This window comes from Anser cygnoides, chromosome 14 (assembly GCF_040182565.1).
Source record: "Anser cygnoides isolate HZ-2024a breed goose chromosome 14, Taihu_goose_T2T_genome, whole genome shotgun sequence".
In the NCBI taxonomy this organism is placed as follows: Eukaryota; Metazoa; Chordata; class Aves; order Anseriformes; family Anatidae; genus Anser; species Anser cygnoides.
This window is the reverse complement of record NC_089886.1, coordinates 18,642,711-18,663,788: the sequence shown is the minus strand read 5'-3', so window position 1 is coordinate 18,663,788 and position 21,078 is coordinate 18,642,711. Positions and strand designations below refer to the sequence as shown.

General features: G+C 37.1%; 1 protein-coding gene across 6 annotated transcripts in view; it reads left to right on the top strand.

Moving 5' to 3' along the window:
• GABRA1 (gamma-aminobutyric acid type A receptor subunit alpha1) overlaps positions 1–21,078 on the top strand; it is a 41,929-nt gene that overhangs the window by 757 nt on the left and 20,094 nt on the right. For 2 of the 6 annotated variants that reach the window (XM_067005510.1, XM_067005512.1), the window contains exons 1-4: positions 539–676; positions 2,856–2,943; positions 6,689–6,801; positions 15,361–15,428. In XM_067005510.1, the coding sequence (XP_066861611.1) occupies positions 2,870–2,943; positions 6,689–6,801; positions 15,361–15,428 (255 nt within the window). In that variant the 5' untranslated portion in view covers positions 539–676; positions 2,856–2,869. Of the gene's footprint in view, positions 1–363; positions 476–538; positions 677–763; positions 845–2,855; positions 2,944–6,688; positions 6,802–7,269; positions 7,318–15,360; positions 15,429–21,078 lie in introns of those variants that run through there. The other 4 variants (XM_048064721.2, XM_067005511.1, XM_013178541.3 and 1 more) reach the window with 4 other exon arrangements.

The following is a 21,078-nucleotide window of genomic DNA, read 5'->3' as shown; positions in this document are numbered from 1 at the left end:
AAGGTTGAACGCTAACGCGAGCCGCTTGTATTTTTGTAATGCACGGCCCTTAAAATAGTATTTTGTAAACTGCAGGTGTCAAAAGGTTCCCAGTCCAGCCCCCCCCGCGCAGCCGTGCGGCTTCCCCCCCCAATAATAATAATGCTGCAGATTGGAGAAGGATTTGAGGCTGCAGCCAGAGAGAAAGGGATTAGGGCGAGAGCACTGGAAGTTAAATTGTGCTGCATATAAAAAATGGGCGGATTGGTCTCTAGATGAGAGCTTGGTACCACCTTCCTTTCTAAAATAAAATCTCTCTGGCATGAAGTCACAGCCTATTTCACATCCGGTTTACCCTGGGACGTATTACTACTGTCTTGCTAAAGAGAAAGCTTTTGTTGTAGAGAGCGGCGGCCGGAATATCGGCAAGGGAGATTTGGCTGCTAAAAGCCCGGAGGAGCGGAGCAGCGGCGACGCCGGCGATGGCCGAGGCGGAGTGAGCGGCGGGGCCAGAGCCGCGCATCCTCCGCGGGCGGGCGGGCGGGCGGGGACCCCCGGCACAGCCGGGCAGCGGACCCGCGGGGCTCCTGGCAAGGGCGGCTGCACTCGAGCGCGCCCCCGCGCACCCCCGAGCGCGCCCCCGGCTGCTGCTGCGGGCTCCGCGGCCAGGCGCGGCTCCTCCGCCCGCTCTCCGCAGGTACCGGCGGCCGCTGGCGTTTGTTTTTTTGCCTCTCCCCCCCTCTCCCTCCCTCCCTCCCTCCCTCCCTCCGGCTGGAAAAGCCGCAGCGATCGATGGGCGGTTAAATTTATTTGGGGTTCTTTACCTTTGAGCGTGGACGGATTTGCACCGCTCCCCTTGGAAAAGGTTTATGGGGTTGGGGGCTTTTTTTTGCCTTTTTTTTTTTTTTTTTTCTCTCTCCGAGGGAGGCGGTGGGAGGGGTGGCTTGCTCAGGGTGAGGGGGAAATACAAAGTTGAAATGCCGGGAGGAAAACAAGTCGCGATTTGCACCTCAGAACTGTGCAAATCTCTCACCGGGGGTCACAATGCATCAAAATGCCTATTCTTTTTTCTTTCTTTCTTTTTCCTTTTTTCTTTTCCTTTTCCTTTTTTTTTTTTTGCTCCTTTTTCCTTTTTTTTTTTTTTTTCTTCCTTCCAGTGGGCGCTGCTGGAATTCTCCCAGACGCGTGGCTTTCTCCCATTTTGAAGGGGAAAACCAGCGCTGGTTGCACAGGCGTTGCGGGCTTGGGGAGGCCGGGGGCAGGGGCTGCTGCTGTCTAACGCTCCGTGCAAGTCTTTAACGTTTGTTTTTTCCAGCTGCAAGAAACTTTCCTTCTCCGGGATTTTCAGTGCCTTTATGGGTTCATTGAAGCAGGGGCTGGTGTTGGGGGGCTTGGAGGGGAGCGCACGCGGAGCTCAACAGATCAAGATAGTTCAAAATAATTCACTTTCCATTCCTTATCCCAAGAAGGCTTTTGCAAAGGCAGAAGTTAGCAGGACTCGGAGAAGGCAAATTTTGAAGCCACAGATGTTGCCTCTCTCTGTAAGGGGCTGATCGCAGCGCAAGTTGAGATGCAGTCTCGTCCCTGAAAATCTTTATTCCTGCTTTCCTGCCACATCTACCTCCTTCCCACCCAGTTAGGTTAGCTTAGCCCCACTCAATGCTTATCTGACGATCATTTGTCTGTAAACGCATTAATTATATCTCACTGCTTACATGCAGCTTTGTAATGATATTTTATTGATTTAAATTGTCCCTGAGAGCGTGCAGTGAATTGGGGTAGCTTTATTTAAAGATACAAAACATTTCCATGAACAGTGCTTCATATTCTCAGGCACTTGGAAAACTCCAGTTCACTATCGGGGGGAAAATACAGGCTTCAAATTTTGTTTATTTAGTGTAATGAATGCTAAAAATCATCTGGATTCCTGCACACAGTATAGATATGTAAAGAGACCTGCAGCATCTCCTGGGCAATCAGTTGAATCTGGAACGCCAAACCCACAAATATCAGCTAACTTTGTATTTTATGATTTGTTGGAAAGCAAAAGAAACGTTCTGGGTTTTATTACTTTCTACTCAAAGGTAAGCTGAGAGTAACTCACTCTGGGGAGAGAACAGGAAATGTTTGGAGAGGAGGAAAAGGCTGCTAATGCAAAAACACTTCCTTGCAGCCATCAGAGACTGGTAGAGACTTAGGAGATGGTGTATAGGCTGTCAGCACATGGTTTCTTTATGAACTCTGCCATTTAGCCTGACAAAAATGTTAGTGTGCATACCTAGCAGCAGATTACAGTCAGAATCTGGTGATTGTACTCCTTCTCTGACACAAATATTTCAGGGAAGGCGGAGTGGTATTACCTGTAGAAGAAAGTTGCTTCCATCATACCAAAGCGAAGAAGTGGCTGAGAGGGAAGCACCGCTCTCCTCAGTCACACAGCCACATGCTGACACCTTCCAAGAGCTGTGGAAGGACTCAGGCTGGTTCAAGTCAAACAAGAAACAATTACACTTGTTCTCTGGAAACATTAGGGATCTGCCTTGTCGCTTTTGCAACACTGGGAGAAACTGAGTAAGAACTCTCACAGACTTTGGGGACAGCAGCTTTAACTTGTAATTGTTTTTGTTTAAGTTCAAGAATAATGCTGACAAGAATGCTTCTTTACCACAAAATAAATCCCACCCAAGGCTTCCATGTCCAAAAGCAGAAAGTAAACAAAACAGCCAAGGCCATGCTCCCTTATACTGAATGAGATACAGTATTGTGAGGTCATTGTCTGACATCAAATTATTCTGTAAAAGTTGCGTAAATTGGATGTTCTTTTTCCACAGTACCTGTTTTAATGCAGGAGTCATTGATGATTATTTTCCTTCCAGTTTCAGAGTCCACCATGAAGAGAATATTGGTGCTTTGTGACTGCCTCTGGGCCTGGAGCCTCCTCCTGAATGCACTGACTGAAAGAAGGTGAGGAGATACTTTTTAATGCACCTACATATTTTAGGAACCTTGCATTTAATACAACAGCATAAAGCAAATATTTCAAGGGCTGTACTACTACTCAGTGTATTGGGGAAAGTTAATCCCTGTTCAAATCCCAGCTAAATCTAAGAGAAGATTGAAAGAAAACTGCAATTTGTTTGCATAACATTTTTTTTTTTCAAATTGAACTACCTTTAAAACACCTAGGCAATTCTTTATACTCTTATGGAATGACTGCTCAGAAGTAAAAGTTTCTTTAGAAGAAAAAAATGTAATTTAGCTGTTTTTTATTTCTTTTAAAAATTAAATTTAAGTGCTACTTATTAACTTTATTATCCCTACAAGCAAGGAAAAACTTCATTTTTTGATTGGGTCAGGACTGTGACCTGACTTAGTACCTATTCTTGCAAAGCCAAAGCAGACCTTCCTGGGGAAGGGGGACTGCTTGAATAAGAAACAATTTCAAAGCTCAAACACCCAAGCAGTTGATGCATTTGAAAGACAATGCTGTACTGAATCTCTATGAAATATATGTTGAAGTCACAATCTAAAAGTGACTATCATTCGTAATTGTATGACAACTTACCTAGCAACTAATAGATTAACTAAAGACTACAAAGCAGTTCAGAGTATACTTGAAGTACTCTATTCAATTCAAAATTCAGTAAAGGGATTCAAGAAGGCTCACAAACATATTTATGGATTTTAAAAATATTAATGTCCCGCCAATAAAGATACGTAATGACCAAAAAGCACTATCAGTTTTGTATTGTCAGTAGTGATACCTAAAGGATGTATTTGGCCTTGATGTCCATAGTGTCTTCTTATACATTAGTGGCTCTAGATAAACTTACGTTCTGGCTACCCTGAAGTATTTAAATAGAGTGGTGTGGGCAAAGGGGCGAAGGTTCATCTGCACAAGTGTTTTCTCTTGGGGAGAGGAAAAAAAAAAATAAAAGCAGGTGATTCATGCAACAATTGTCATCTGGAATAAACATAACATTTTATAAGAAATACATTTATCCTGGTAATATATTAAGAAAGGTGAGATTTGAAGTATTCACGAAGTATTTCATTTGGCCTACCTAGAGAATTTTGTGAAACTGTTTAGCTGTATCTGTATGTGTACCTATATATGTATTATATCTGTAATGTATGCAAGTCCATTCTTAATATGAGAATTTAAATGCATTTGACTAGTATTTAAAAATGCTATGGTGTGTCACTATTATAATGACCTGTAGATGGAGATAGTGCACAGTGTTTTATTACACTATGGTTTAATATGAACACAATCATATACAGTTAATTTTTCCTCAAAATGTACACAATTTACATTAAATTTATCTGTTTTAAAGCCATTTTGTCATAGTAACATTACTTGCTTTTTCTTCTGGATCACTGTTAATTCTTTAAGAAAAAAAATCATCAAATTAGATAAAGTGTCTGTGATGCAGGAAAACACAGTCTTTCCATATTCTTTCTTTTCATGAAAACAAAACAAAACAAAAAAACACCACAAAACAAGCACACAAAAAAACAAAATGGCATTAGGAATATTTTAACATGACTGTTTTGACTGAAAAATCACAGTCCCTGTGGAGTTACAGTATACTTTATACGTATACAAATGTTCAGATTCTTCCTGTTGTGACCATATGTCAGTTAAAAGCAGCCCTAATGGTGCTTTTTGCCTCTGAAAAAATGGTGAAAGGAACAGGTAAGGGTACTGACAAATGTGTCAGCCAGAATGGAAGCGGCGTATTGTATTGCATCCTTTCACATTGCACTGCCACTAAACTATCTTTCTGATGCCGCTTCTGCAAACATACGCATTTATTTACCCCTAGAATTTCTGAAGTGTTATTATATCCTTTTGCTACCTTAATCCTGATGACCTTCTGCTATCCTTGAGATATGTATGTGCAGCAGCTTGTTTACTGGTGGTGAGTAGTAATATAGAATTTAATCCTGTGAAAAGTTCTCTATTGCAATTCTACGTAAGATGTATGAGAAAAGATGCTTTGAGAGATACTGCTCAATGGAGACAGTAGGAGAACTTGTTATTTGGTAACGTATAGGAAAAATAAAAAAATAACATCTGTGACTTAAAATGCAACTGTGGGTATAAAAAATAAGTATAGACCAACCTAATTTTTATTAAATGAAATTATATAATATGGCTAGAAGGAATTCATAGTATTGTTATTTTTTTAAAACTGTTAGAGATTTTGTCTTCTTCATTAGGAACAGTGATGTATATGCATTAAAATACCCTGAAAACTGTTCTCAACAAAGTCACATACTCTGAGTGTCAGTTTTAAAATTTGTCTAAATCTGTACCGTTACTTATTCAAATCTGAACTGCAAAATAGCTTGGAGGCATTGCCAGAATACCTACATTCAGAGTATCAGAGTACCTTTCTTCCTTCTTCCTGGATTTGATATAAGTAAGATGATTTGATACACACGAGATACACAAGGATACCTGACTGATGTGGTTTCCATAAAATAATTTTGCAGGTATTTTAACAGAAACATATTGTTTTGCATATCAGTAATATCCCTTGCAAGATGGTCTTTGCTGGTTAGAGCAGGAGTGACTGGCAGAGCACTGAGACCCATGTAGCACCAGAGCCATACGGATAACAGGCTGCCTAAAGAATCGCTTGTGTGGCTAGACCTGATCCTAAAAGAAGCTTTTGGTATTGACCTGTTCATCCAGTTCAGCAGCAAGTGTGCGAAAGCGCTGTTTTGGAAGGCAGCGTTTTGTATTTCAGTCGTGATGACTACACGTGGTGATAATGGAAGTCTTCCCAGCAATGAACGAAAAAATAGTACCGGGTTTGGCTTTAAGACAACTGTAATCTATGATTAAGGGAATTATCCATGACAGGATGTTTGGTAAAGGTTTCAGATTTACAAAAAAAGGTTTATTCTTATGCCATTTACAGCAGACAGAAACCAGCAAGCCCAAGGACTTCATTCTGATTTCTACTGATGGAAGTAAGATTTTGGTAGCTGAGTTCAAAGAGCTTAATTCTATCCTCATTCAAGGAAAATTTCAGTACCTTTATCTGACTTAGAGATGTGCATTAGGGATTTGTAAGTGAAGCTTTATGACAGATTTCCATATCAACAGATGATTCCATTACACGTTTGTAAGGAAAAATTGGAGGCATTCTTCCGAATGAAATCACTACAGAAAAATGGGAAATAAAGCAAAATTATGTATTGTTCTATGAAAGTATACACTCAAAATGATTTACTTATGTACTTGTAAGGATATCTTTGTGGGGTTTTATTTTTGTTTTAGCATTTATTTTCAGTACTTAAATATCAGTGTTCCAAATTACTGTATCTTTCTTATGCAAACCCTTTATGACTATAATGAATTAAACACATTGACTTTTGCTGGTAAATGAGCCTTTTACTGAAGAACACATTGGAATATTGTAAACATTAATGAATAATGTAATAAACATTAAGCAATTTAAGTTATATTTGCTCACCATTTATTGAAAGGCACTAGTTTTGTAAGATTTTGCTAAAAATATACAATTAAAAAGAAAACGTTTAAATGAAAAGACTCTATAAAGCTCTATATTGTAGTTTCATGGAGGAGATTTTGTGACCATAAATCGGTAAGATTAAATACATTTTGGAATTACTGTTTTGTAAGGTTATTGGTTGATTACTGTTTTTCAATTTTAACTGTTCTGTATTTCAGCTATGGGCAAACCTCATCACAAGATGAACTTAAAGACAACACCACAGTGTTTACCAGAATATTGGACCGTCTGCTGGATGGTTATGATAACCGCCTGAGACCAGGACTGGGAGGTGTGTTAAAATTTTCAAGGTTACATGCTTGAGAAAAATCAGTTAAAACAATGTTATTTTTCTAAGATATACTTACTTTCATTCAATTTATATACACATAAAATAATGCTGATATGTAATATCCATTTTTTTCACAAGTGCCATGCTGTCTTCTACATACTGTTTTCACCCATTTATGCACCCAAAAAGAAGAAAATGGTTCACAATTCAAGAAGACCTCTGAATACTTACTAAACTTTCAAATGTACAAAGAATAAAAGATGTGATCTGACGAACGACAAAAGTTTATGAATTAGGCCTAAACCGCACATCTAAGTATGCAAAAATCCTATTGAGTGTCTTCATGAGAGGATTTGGTTTTCAAAGAGAAAACATCAATCAATCTTAGTCACATAAATGTCTCAGAGAAGTTTGTAAGTTTTTTGGGGGTATGTCAGAATTTGTTTCTTTAACATTTTGTCTTCACAGGTTGGTAAAATGTCTTTCTTCTGCTCTTGGAGCTGAATCCATAAAAAGGTATAAAACCACATAGCAATTACATCTTTATAAAAATGTTGTTACAAAGCCTACTCTATCAGCATCTCTACATTCCAATTGACTCTGATATGTTCTTCAGTGATATCAGCCCAAAACCGGGTCTTACAAAGACGTTATTCATAAAGTTGGATGTTTTAAATGTCTGTTCTTTTAAAAATCTGTTCTTTCCAGTGCATGGAAAGGACAGCTTTATTTCTTTTTTCACACATCACTTTTTTTTTTTCTTTTGGATTGTCCAAGTAAAACAAAACAAAGCAACCCACCTAATCCACAAAGTATAGTTCAACTGATTTCATATACTAGTTCTCAGGAGAACTGCGTTATAAGAACAACAGGGCATTGCATTAAGAATTTTGATATCATCTCCTGCAGATGAAAAGAAAGATAATTACAAGTAAGCTTATTCTGTGACTCAAGGCTACCATCATGCAATATTTCTTGAACTGTGAGCCAACTTCTTCCATAGTTTGATTTCATTGATGTCAAGGAATGGCTAGAGACAAAAATCTGTTTATAAAGTGTCCAGTAAGAAACACACTTAAAAATGGGTTGGTCCGTAATTTTTTTTGTGTGCAATTTCAGATAATACGTAAAATAAGTATCACTTTTTATCTACCAGTACTTTTGCCTGTTTGCTTGTAAACCTTCGGATTAGTGTAAAAATAAATGCTCCTTAATCTGTGATTAATGCAACAGTAGAATTCAGTAAGCTACTATATCACAGTAAATAAACATAGCACAGAAGGCAATAAATAAATGAAACTCTGTAAACTGTGTAAAGTCTGGTACATGTCTACAAGAAAAATCTGAGATCACAATGATTTCTTCTATGAGTTTTGTAGCTGTTATGATTTGTGTTATAGCTACTAGAAAAGCAAACAAAAGGAGATGCAGGGAAAGGAATTTCTCTAATTCTTCTCTCATTCTCTGGATTGCAATTTAGAGAATTCAGCACTTTAGTGTAGACCCCTAGGTATAGGTGTTTACAAATATGTTTTATGAAGTCGAACTTCTAGGGTGTATTGGAAGAATAGGTCTGCATACCTCATGAAAGGATCACTCAGTCCAGTTAAAATTCACTCCTTACTTAGAGACCGTATAATGTAACTGCTTCTATAGGAGGAAATGACTTTCTTCACAAACTTTAATAGCCTTTTGCGTCATTAGAAGTTAAGAGCAAAAATGAGCAGAGCACGGGGGATACAGAGTGGAGGAAAGGCATAATTTGAATGGTTTCTATGAGCTAAGAACCTCAAGATGATGCAATTTTGATGTATTTGATTTAGACACTTTATATGATGGGGGAATATATGCTGAAACGTTCAATACATAGAAATATCCAGCAAGAAGTCTAAATCAATGTATCAGTATGGCATGTTTTTTGGAGGTGGAAGTTCAACAACCTTCTGTTATAGCTTGATCTGTTGCTGCAAGTTTTAAATATACATGGAAGAATAGTGGTTTCCTTTTTGCTCTCAGCAGTGTCACCGATGGCTTCTTATTAAATATTTAATCCAGACCAGGATTTTTATTATTTACTAATACAAGAACATTTTTAGATTTACAGAATTAGGCCTAAAACTCATTCATTCCATATTAGCTATGATGCAGCTCTGAGAGAAATTAAGAAGCCAGAGACCCTCATATATACATATTATGTTGATGAATTTTACACTGTTAGGCACAGTGTAAATCTTTTTACTCTTGATTACACTGTAGCAGTCTTCTAATTATCCGAAATTATCTACTCTCTATTCCCTGTGCATTCTGAGAATCAGTAGATGAAACAAAACAATGCATGGTGTAGCTACTTTCTCCTACAGAAAGGGCCAGATTGCAATAAGCTCTGTGCTTATCCCTGTAAGACCTCTCCTTACGTACTACAATACTCCAAATATATACACCCACAGAAAACCGAATTATGTGCTTGAACAGAAACAGAAAAGGGAACCAATTTCTCTCTTTTTCATCTACAGCAGAAAAGGTATATGATAGAATTTCTTCAGTCTGTTTGTTTCCCCTTTCTTATTTGTATACATGAAGAATTCAGTGACAAAAAAAGGTTTGTTTACCAAAAAAATTGTAATGAATTGTGAAAGGGCTTTGATCTTGATTTTGCTCTACTTGCTTGCAAGAGTAATTTCCTCCTTTTTGAAATAAAACCCCATGATATTTCTCTGTCCCAAGTTCACAAACTTCCTGTTACTGAGTGGGGTGAACAGTTTCGTTGTTACGTGGAAATACCATGGTGGAGCAGATCGTAGTGGCAGCATGAAATCTGTAACAAGCTCCTGGTGAGATCTTATTATAAAGATATATTATCGGAGCTATACTGTATATTCATTGGAAAGACAGGTTAAAAGGCGAGGTGTTAAGATAATGAAAAATCTAGAAGAGTTGAATTTTGAACCACTCTTTCACCAAGCGTGGAGTCAGTGCTGTATTAATTTTAAATCATCCTTTTTCTTTTTTAACATCTTTTGAGGTATCACTTCAAAAGGAAAATGAAAAAACACATATGGTCCATAAACATTAAGGTAATGAATATTAGTATTTGCCAGATTACCTAGTAAGTTAATACCTGAAATGAAGTGAACAGGTCTGAGCATTTTGCCATTAAACAAAGAAAGAATTACTTCTCATTAGAAAGAATATTAAAAAAAAAATGAAGTATGTTACCCATGGGGAAAAATATTGAATATAATTGAATATGCTCATTTAGAAAATGACATTGTGGCTAAATTTAATCTGATTTTACTTTAAAGTACTTTGTTATGCATTGACACATTTACACCTGTTATCAATAATTATTGATATAAATTATGTTATTTAGATGCTCACCACCTCCGTACGTGGGCACAGTCACTTAGTCAGGCATCGCTAGGAAATAGCATCTGTTGCATCCATCCATAAACACGGACAAATAACTACATTTACAGTTACTTGTGCTTGGAAAATAGAACTTTTAAAATTAATCTAAAAACATTCTGAATCACACTAGAGAACACCTATTAACTCTACGAGAGGATAATCATTTACAAAAATTAAGGAGGATGAATTTTATAGAGTAACGTATTGAAAATGAAAAAGAGGAAATCATGTTAGACATTAAAGTATAAATAAACAGTGAGGTCACTTGGGTAGTATAATTTTCAGTGCACTATTTAGGTCGTAGAACTAGGAGTGAAAAGATGCTGTCCCCTTTTCAAACACAGAGTCCTGAAGAAAATAAAGGATCAGATAGTAGTGGAAAGGAGTCAAATAAAGAGGAAAAGTGAAGTCGATGTTTGGTGACCTCTCATAGTAAACCACTATATCTACAGTGGGAGTTTAAAAGAAATGGAAAGAAACAAGAAATGATGGAAAAAATAAGTTTTGTGGATAAATGAATGTTCCATTGACTTTTGTTCTGGATTGTCTTCATGTGGGGAATAGATGTGAGCCCTGGGTTGCCAGTGAGACAGGTTTGGAATGCCACAAGGCAGAGAGGGCTTCAACAAAGGAGATTCTTTGCACCTGGTGTTTGAGATTCAGTAACATGAAATCAAGTTTAGCTACAGTTTTTTTTATGCTATCCCCTTTGTAGTGTACACATCCCATCTATAAAATTAAAGGATATCAGGTGCTCTGTGACCTCTTAGAATAACTATATATGCAGTCTATCCCTTTGAGAACGATTTTGTAGTGGAAAAAACTGTTTAATACAGAACTAAGAAGAACTAGAGTGGGTTTGATTAGGCAGATCAGAGTAAATCTTTCTAACTGAAATTTGCTTTTATAGTTTGGTTGAATTGCCATTAGGTCACACCAAATAGATTATAAATATTACTTTAGTATTGAATGGAATTATATTTTTTCGTGCTATCAGTAAGAGCAATTCCATTGTAATGTATATCAAAACTGGGTGTGACTGTCCCTAAGTGGAATGTTGGTCCATCTTAGGCAATTCATTACTTCCATAGAGTGCTCATATTTAAAATGATGGGGAATAAACCTGACAGTATTATGTTAATTAGGTTTTAAAATTCAGTTTTATGAGAACATTATATATTAATGTATAATAAACTTATCTTTTGATGATTGTGGTCTCAACAGAAATTGTTGAATTTGAACTCACATCTGAACTAACTTAAACTTTAGTGAAAATACGGTGTTGATCTTCATGTGCAATAAAAATTTAGTTATACCCAAATGTTTCTACTCTAAATAAAAAGAGAGACCTTTACTGGGCCCTTACTCATAATCTGGTGAAGAAGCACTAGATACTACACTTAATTCTGTAAAAGTTTAAGGGGCTTATTTTGGTCTTTTTTTCCACACCATAGGCACCACATTGATGTAACGAGAACAGTAAAAATCCGTAAGAAGACCCTAGGAAAATTGCTTTGATACAACAGTAAGGAGGTGGGGAGGATATGAGCAGCTTTGAGCTGTTAATTGCTGTGCGGATAGCTAGCATGACACTGCACAGCTCTCAGTCATCCCTTCATAGTGGCATGGACTATGGCTGACTAATCACAGGACAGCTCACCGTTCTCCCTTTTTGGTCTCTGCTTCTGCAAAAGCAGCAGCACAAAATTCTTCTTAGTGTTTTTCCTGTGGTTCTTCAACCAAAACTCTTTGTAGGACACAGCCAGCACAACTAGAGTGTGTGTTGTTTTCTTAGTAGGAATGGCGTCTGCTAAACAGGCATCTATCTTTTTTCATTCAAAACAACAGGAAGACTCTTCACCATTTTAACAATTACAGCAAATGCTTAAACAAGATGTGCAGGGGGAGCAGGTGCATTATTAGAAAAAAGGGAATTAATTTAAACTATCAAAATGAGTAATTCTAATAAACGTTGTGCTCAAATTCCAGCAGGTGAGAAAGGGAAATAGTTAATGTATAGTTTTCTATGATTAATGGGCTTATTTCATGCTGTTAAAATAAGTCTTCTCATTTTTTTCTCAATTTGTAATCCAATCACAATTCTAGAAATAATAAGCTCCCTGGGAGTTTAAATCAAAACACTTATTGTTTTTACTTATTAATTTTGAGAGTTTACGTTAGTCTAGCATCATTAGAAAAACACAGTACTTGCAAACAGTGACACTTCAACAGTTCACTCTGACTGATGCTTTCATAGCCATATGTGGATCAAAATCATTTTCCACTGGTATAAACTAGTTTATTGCCTGAGGTTGTGTTCCAGTGTCTAGGTGTTGAACTCAATTGTTATTATGCTGATTAGTAACCACTCGGACCCTATGGTTGCCTTATAGTGTACATCATTAAACATAATGTAAAGATAGTAAGTCATTAATTTACTTTTCTATTTTTTATTTTTATTTTTTAAACTGAAATCCTTACACGTTCTATCCCTATTCTATTTCTGGTTCATGAGATAGATGGTACAGTCAGGAGACATGGTTAACGTGTCTTCACAACCGATGGATTTATCCTCGGCAGTAAGATCTGCTCCTGGCCTGAGCTTGTTTTGTTCAATGGCTTACAATTTTCCCCAGTTCTCAGGGACATTGTGATGGTATTGAATGTAGCTCAGGATTTGAAGTTCCTGAAAAAAATCTCAATGCATTCTGAGCATTTGAAGCAGAGTTTCAGCTTTGCCATGGTAATCAAGCTGCAAACTGAACATGGTTAACCTTTATTCTAAATATATCCCAACTGTATGAGTAAACGTATGTTCAGTGGAGGAGTGACTCAACTTTTGTAGCTTTTAACAAAGCACAGTTGAATCATCTAATTAGTAAAACAGTAAACACAAATTTCGAAACTTGTACACATATTTGGACGGGCTAATGCTTTTCTGTGTACTCATACACGTTTTTTCACAGCTTTTGAAAATGAGGTACATACCAAATAAAAAGTAAATCATCTGGTCATCTTCACAGTGTTTTTATTTGGACTTGATGAGGACTGGTATTAGATGGTCTGCAAAAGTCTAACTGATATGAAAATAACAGTCTATTGTGAGTTCAGAGTCTACATTTTCTATTGTCATTATTTATGACTTATATGTCACTTAATTATCTTTAATGCTATATAGAAATGAAAGGCACCACTAATTTTTCAATTTCCTCAGACATTTTCCATCTTACTGTGGAATTCTATAGTTTCCATTTTGTTTCCTTAACGAATAATTAACATTTCCTTAACAAGTGATTTCCTTAAGCTTTAACTTCTATACTATGACCATATCTCTTAAAACTAAGATTCAGGATACCACTACATGATTCGCTGCTGATTCAGTGTATTCTGTGTTGGGGTGAGGTAAATAAGATAGTCACATTACATTAAATAGAGGGTCACCATTTTGCTTCAGCTGTGACTCTGAGGCTGTACCATTAAGAATGAATGCAATGGGACTGAAGATCTTTCACCATCTGTTGTATCCTAATGACACAGGAGTGCCTCAGTGGAAAGGAGATAGAGAGACTGGAAGTTGGAATGAAGGATCTTTTAAAGATCATTTGTTTCGTTTTTCAATATCCAGAAGGCTAATAGATTTCATGATAATGTTAGTTTCTCGGTCTTAAGAGGTGATAGAGTATCTGGAACTTAAAAAATCTATTCAGCAATGTCTTACCGGACGTCATGAAACCTCCATCTTCTTTTTCTGCTAGCTAGCTGTTTCATACAAGAGCACAGTCTTCAACTCCTGAACTTTGTAAAAGTGATGGTCTGAAGGAGAGAACACTCTTCCAAGCCAAGTAGCTTCTGGACAACCACATGCTTCTTCCTGTAATAGAAAATTAAATTCTCACTGTGAACTTCCTTAAGTCCAGAGTCAGCTGTCAGGAAAATACTTAAATTTCCCTTAGTCAGTTGAAAAGGTTGTAAGCAATGATAGGGTCGTAGCTTCATTTCACTGGACAGCAGAGGAGGAAATTTCACCTATGAGACATTTTTGTCAATATTCACTGTAATTTTAACACTTCTTAGTCATGGATTCAAAGAACCAAAAGAATACAATTAGTCAACTCAACCACACTGTAGTATCTTACTTTCTATGGTTACAAATAATACATTAAAAATTTCATCCTTCAGTTTTATTTATCCTTCAGCACCTATGGTGCTGTTTTTAGGTGTCTCGTGTTCAACACTTGTGACACCTGAAATTGTTAGGTTCTTCTGAAGTGGCCAAGGTCATTGTGCCACTGAGCAAATTTACATCCTAGAAATCACAGAGAAGCCTAGCTTTGTGAAATAACATACACAAATGATGTATGTTATGTACACATTATAGATTACAGAATTATTATTCATGCTAATCTGTCACTGAGGCCTATAAAACAAATTTGGTAGTTTAAGGGAAATCTAACATTAGTTCCAATATAATTTAAAACACCTAGACTTACACCTAAAAAAAACCACCTAAAACTTACAAAACAGAATGTTTATACAAATGTCAAAGAGATGTAGAGAGGTTTAAATTATATTTATCTGGTAAAGTTTTAACTTGTTTTTTCTTTATTGTAGTTAAGAATAATGCAGCTTTTCATGCCAATAAAATATTTTTTATGTTTGTATACGGCATGATGTATTATCTCTCTCTCTTTCCTCTATGTTCCTGTGTCTCAATACTATATACATAATTCATAAGCCTAGGGTTAATTACTAGAGACCTGCAATCAGCTTGCCCAGAAACACTGAGTACCCAATGAGACTTTTTGAGTACTGTGTAAAATATTTAGCACTGTTTATAATGTCAGACAAGAAGCTTTATTAGTCAGAGTGACAGGATTTATACAACAGCAGAACTATGGCTGCTGTACTTCAGCATCATAAGTCATGTCTCAAAAAGTTCTGTGGAAACACTGTAATAAAAAAGTGTTGCTGACAATATTGACTGTGAAATTACATCTCAAAGCAATAAATTATCAGGACTGTATTGTAGACCAATTTTAGAATGGCTAATCAAGGCCAATAATTTTTCTATTTATTGTGAGAATTGGTAGTGGTTAGACCTAATGAAGACGGTTGATAGACACTCACTGTCCTAATTTCCTGCTTCATCAGAGCGTGTAACTGAAGTGAAGACTGACATCTTCGTCACCAGTTTTGGGCCTGTTTCAGACCATGATATGGTAAGTGATGGCCTATTTCTATGGCATTTTTTTTCTCTTGTCTTTTCAATTTGAAGGATGGAAGATCTATGCAATAACTTATTTACTCCTTTTAAAGCTGTTGTTGTTGTTGTTGTTGTTGATTCCAAAATGTTGATTCCAAAATGTTGTCAACTTTTATGCGCAATGATTCCTGTTAACTGTGACTGCGTTTAAGTGCCCTGAAATTACCATCTTCAGTGACTTTAATGATGTGTTTTAACAGACCTTATAATTACTACGTAACATATTATGAAATGCATTAGGGTTTGGATCAGTACTCTTCTGAGAATGATTGCTCAGGTCCTTGCTGGCACCTCACTGATCCAATTTGCTGAGAAAGATCATCATCTTAAAATGCAATTAACACTTACGCTTACAGTGTGACATCCATACAGTCCAACCTGTATTTTTATATTAAAAGCTACTGATCAATGGGAAGTGAGTTTCCTAGAACTTGGCTGCTGAATGAGAAGAGAAGATTAATGAGCAAATTAGTGTCACTTATTTATGGCATGAATTTGAAAATCAAATTGCTAGATAACTGCAGGGGATTCAGAGGTTCAGAAGACTGAATGAAGATGTTGTGATCTCTGGTCTTAAGAGATAATAAAAAATGTGTAAAAATATGGATAAAGTACTTTAAATTTTGCATATAAATGAGGCCATCACAAGTAGGTTGCTACTGACAGGGAACGCCTGGTTTGATTACTAGTATCTACTGGATCCTGTGTTAGGATGAATGCTGAAAACATCCTCATTAACTTAAAACAAAAAAGAAAACACTTCAGTATTTTAACTGACCACATTAAACTAAAGCTATTCACAAAATAAAGAAGAAAGAAAAATAAAAGGAAAAATTATCACAAGAAAGAAAGCAAGTTCCATTTACCACTACAAAATTATCAGTTATTTAATTAAAACTAAAAATGTAGACAGGTCTTAAACACTTTTAGTAAAGTAACTTTTACAAGATAGTTTATTTTCCTGAATGAACTTTACACAAAGCCACCATTTTCCTGACTGCATGGATAACAACAGTTATAAAACTGCAGTCAAATTTATATTTCCAACCAATGGCATCATATTTAGTTGAGAGAGAATAGCTTGGCCAACACAGACTTTTTGACTAGTATTCTGCTGGGAAGTCTTACAATTGAAAGGCAACCCAGGGAAACAGCCACACTGAAGACATCTCCTCAGCTCATACACAGAATGCTGTCTAGATACTATACCAATATACTCTTAAGAAGAGTAATTCCAAAAAAAACCAATCATTCAATAACTTCTGCTTTTTTTTTTATTATGGGATAATCCTCTGAAATTAAAATGCCTACTTATTACTCTAAATTATACATTAAAAGATGGGAAATTTCTTGGATTAAAGATTGCCACTGACATCCCCCGTTTGTGTTCTGGTGATTAGCTGAGCAAAACATTTCATCTTGCTTTCCCAGTTCTGTCTGGAAATAGTTAACTGACCACCATTAGACCGAATGAAAACTTCATACGCAGTCATGCAACTAGTACACACATACACACACATATATATATATTTAGTTAATAAGCGTTGAATTAAAACGGTAGCAGCTACAGTTTGTGGGTGATCTGAGGTTCCTCCGTTTTCTTAGAGATCTGTCTTTTGGGGAAGTAGACGCTGAAAAGTTCCTGAAAATTAAACTCCTTTAAAGTATAGGGCAGGACACGGATGTTTGTGAGAGCTGAAAAAAAAAAATATTACATATATGCTGGTGAAAATACAAAGTAATACTTGTTAGAGTTCTTTTCTGAGTTGCCTGGCTAAACTGTTGTTTGATTGGTTGAGTCAGATTTACTAGGAAACTCCAGTACAGAACAGCAGGCTAAATAAACAGGCACATATGCTTTCCTACATACAGACATAAATTGAGAGCATCCAATAGGCCTGCTGAATTACTTGGTATTATCTCACATATAGGCTTCAATGTATACTTATCCCTGATACTTTCAGATGATTTAATTATGAAGTAGAAGGTAAACCTAATTTGATGTTCCTGGGAAAAACTGATATGTGCATAGGATTTGGTTTTTAGGGATAAAATATTGAGGCTCAAAATCATCTACTTTCAAAATTAGGAATAGGTATGTTTTAAAAAAAAGACCTCAGTTTAGCTGCATTAATATAGCATAAGCATTAATGACCCATGAAAAAAGGCTCTCAAAGATACTTAAAAACACATAACACATTGGCTCCCATTTTCATTTAGTTAATATAGGAGAAAGAATTTATCTACGTCTTAATAAAGTGTGACCAAAAAACACATAGGCAGGTGTTCATACATTTTGAAAAGTAAAAGATTACAGAAAAGTATTTCGTGTAATACTCCTACTCACCTCCCAGAAAAAGTAATGTGTGTACAGCCTACTCATGCTAACTCTTCTGCTTAAGGAAATATGTGAAATACAAGAAAAACAGATAGACAAAGATCAAATGTAGTGCTTATCAGAATAGAAATTTAGATTATTATCTATGTACATTTAGTGCAAAGTCTTCCATACATACTACAGGTTGGTTATCGATACTCAGAATCACAGAATTACAGAATCATCTAGGTTGGAAGAGACCTCCAAGATCATCTAGTCCAACCTCTGACCTAACACTAACAAGTCCTCCACTAAACCATATCACTAAGCTCTCTACATCTAAACATCTTTTAAAGACCTCCAGGGATGGTGACTCAACCCCTTCCTTCCCTGGGCAGCCTATTCCAATGCCTAACAACCCTTTCCATAAAGAAGTTCTTCCTAATATCCAACCTAAACCTCCCCTGGTGCAACTTTAGCCCATTCCCCCTCGTCCTGTCACCAGGCACGTGGGAGAATAGACCAACCCCCACCTCGCTACAGCCTCCTTTAAGGTACCTGTAGAGTGCGATAAGGTCACCCTGAGCCTCCTCTTCTCCAGGCTGAACAACCCCAGCTCCCTCAGCTGCTCCTTCTAAGACTTGTTCTCCAGACCCCTCACCAGCTTCGTTGCCCTTCTCTGGACTTGCTCGAGCACCTGTATGTCCTTTTTGTTGCGAGGGGCCCAAAACTGAACACAGTACTCAAGGTGCGGCCCTACCAGAGCTGAGTACAGGGGGACAATCACCTCCTTAGACCTGCTGGCCACACTGTTTCTTATGCAAGCCAGGATGCTGTTGGCTTTCTTGGCCACCTGAGCACACTGCTGGCTCATATTCAGCTGACTATCAACCAATACTCCCAGGTCCTTCTCTGCCAGGCAGTTTTCTAACCACTCATCTCCCAGCCTGTAGCGCTGCTTGGGGTTGTTGTGCCCCAAGTGCAGGACTCATTTGAGGGCTACCCTAAATTTGCACCAGCAAGCAGACCGACAATCGATGTTGCTGGCATTATGGGATATAGGCACAGGGAAGCCTCACTAGCAGCTGTATTGGCACACCAGGGGAAGGATGTGTTGCTGTCTGGGCCGAGGACTGACGGATGGGAGCTGGGAATGAGCTATTCCAGCTGACGCCATATGTTATGAAACTACAGCCACAGTGAGACACCAGCATACCTAGACCATCTGTTTGCAGGAATCCAATGAGGCAGTTATATAGATAGTAGGTTGATATATCAGGCAGTACATGGTGTTCCTACCCACTCTCAAGACACTCTTTTAAGAACAGCACAGACATAACCTGCTACTCTATAAAGAGAATGCCTTGGCTCTGTCTTAAACCTGGGAATCAAGTTAAACAGGAGAAAAGCACTTTTTAAAATAAAAACATCTAATTTTGGAAGAACTTTGCAAGTTTTCAGGTATGATCTCTCAGATGGTGGATAGAACTAATGATCAGATAACTGTCTATTCTCAAGTCACTATCATTTTGTGAAAATTTTGATATATATTATCTGAAATAAGAACCATATAAAAAATACACACTTTTTTCATAAGGACAAAACGATGTTTTTCTAGTAAGCTTTCATTCACTGTTTCTCTACTGTAAGCTCTTCAGGAAAGAATTTCTGTCTTTGTACCTTCCTGTACAGCACCTAATAGAATACAGACCATGGTGTGTTCTACCCTGTATATAAACAGTCTCTGGGCAGAGAGAACAGATGAGTGAATTAGAGAATGTATAAAATACTAAATTATTTCCTGCCTGGATCTCACATGTAAGACAAAATGTTATAAATATTCAATGCTATACAATTTATTGCAGATAGCAATCTTCTTTCTTTACTTGCACACTAAGAGATGAAAAATCTCCTCTGTGGAGAATTTATCTGAATTTTCTCTCTCTCATCTGCTTGCACATAGACCAGTGCTATAATACATGGTTTGTTCTGCATGGCAGTCTCCTGTAGAAGAAAGCTCTAATCAGAGTAAGAGATCTTAAAGATCATCCATGTGTCAGTATTCATTTGAGGGGAATTACTGTACATGTTAAAGTGGGTAGTGAAAGCTAAGGAGGTGAGAAAGCTCAGCCAAAAATGATGCAGTTTGTGTGCAGTATGACCTATCAGCTAATTTTTAATTGAGTTTTGTCTTCTGCTGTCATATTCCTTACCAAATGTCTCAGACTCTGATCTTTTCCAACCTAAAAATTTTGTGTTCATATAAAGGGAAGAACCAAACTCCCTTCTTTCAACCTGTATCACTTTCCACTCACCTCCTACTTTGCAGTTGCTAGAAATAAAAAGGGAATGCACACTGAAGTGATACCACCTTCTGGGCTTGTCTTTTACCTTTCCCACGTGTGTACGAAGAAATCTTTGGAGCTAGCAAAACACTGAGAAAATACAGTATTTTAACGCCCCTTCCTCTGAACAAATCCCGGTTCCAGAAGCACACTAAGCACTAAGAAAGTAGAAATGCTATTATGTTTGCAATTAAATATGCATCAACATGATTCACTGGTCTCGGATATAAAGAAAAAAAAAACACGACAGCAAAGACCATCCCATAGAACTACTACTATTGTCCACAATAAATTTATTTAGTCACTACGTGCCTTGAAAACCGAAAAGCCACTGCCAGACTCACTATTGTTGCTTGCTGATAGTTGCACGAGTAATAAGCAGCTCACACTTGCTTATGTTGTACAGAGTGTTACAATTTGTTAAAACAAAATTCATGAGTCTGAAGGAGTCTGCTATGGATAGATTTTAAATGTTCATTCCAGAATGTTTCTCTTTACTAGCATATTCCTTGGGGAAGTCCTTTTACTTGTAGCAGTGTGTGCCAGAGCCATTTTCCTTCAGGATTTGCCATCAGACATTGGCACGAGATCTCAGCAAAGGTTCAGCTTCTCAGCCAAATGATTATAATTCAGAGTAATTTTGAACATTGTTTGGATAGCTGCTTTTGATATTCATCACAAAATCTCGGCCATGAGTGATAGAAGGAATAGGATAATCCCATACAGCACTTCCATGTTAGAATGGGATTTTTCTCTAGGTAAATATTAAATTATACTGCATCCACAGGAGTTTTCCACATTTTTACCACATCAGAGTGGGAAAGTATTCTATGTTTTATCTATAATACACCAACATATGTTTCCTAACTTCACTGTCTCCCTCTTAACTTCATTTCTATTGCTTTGTAAAAAATAATTATTTCATTTCATAGCAAGTTTTTTGT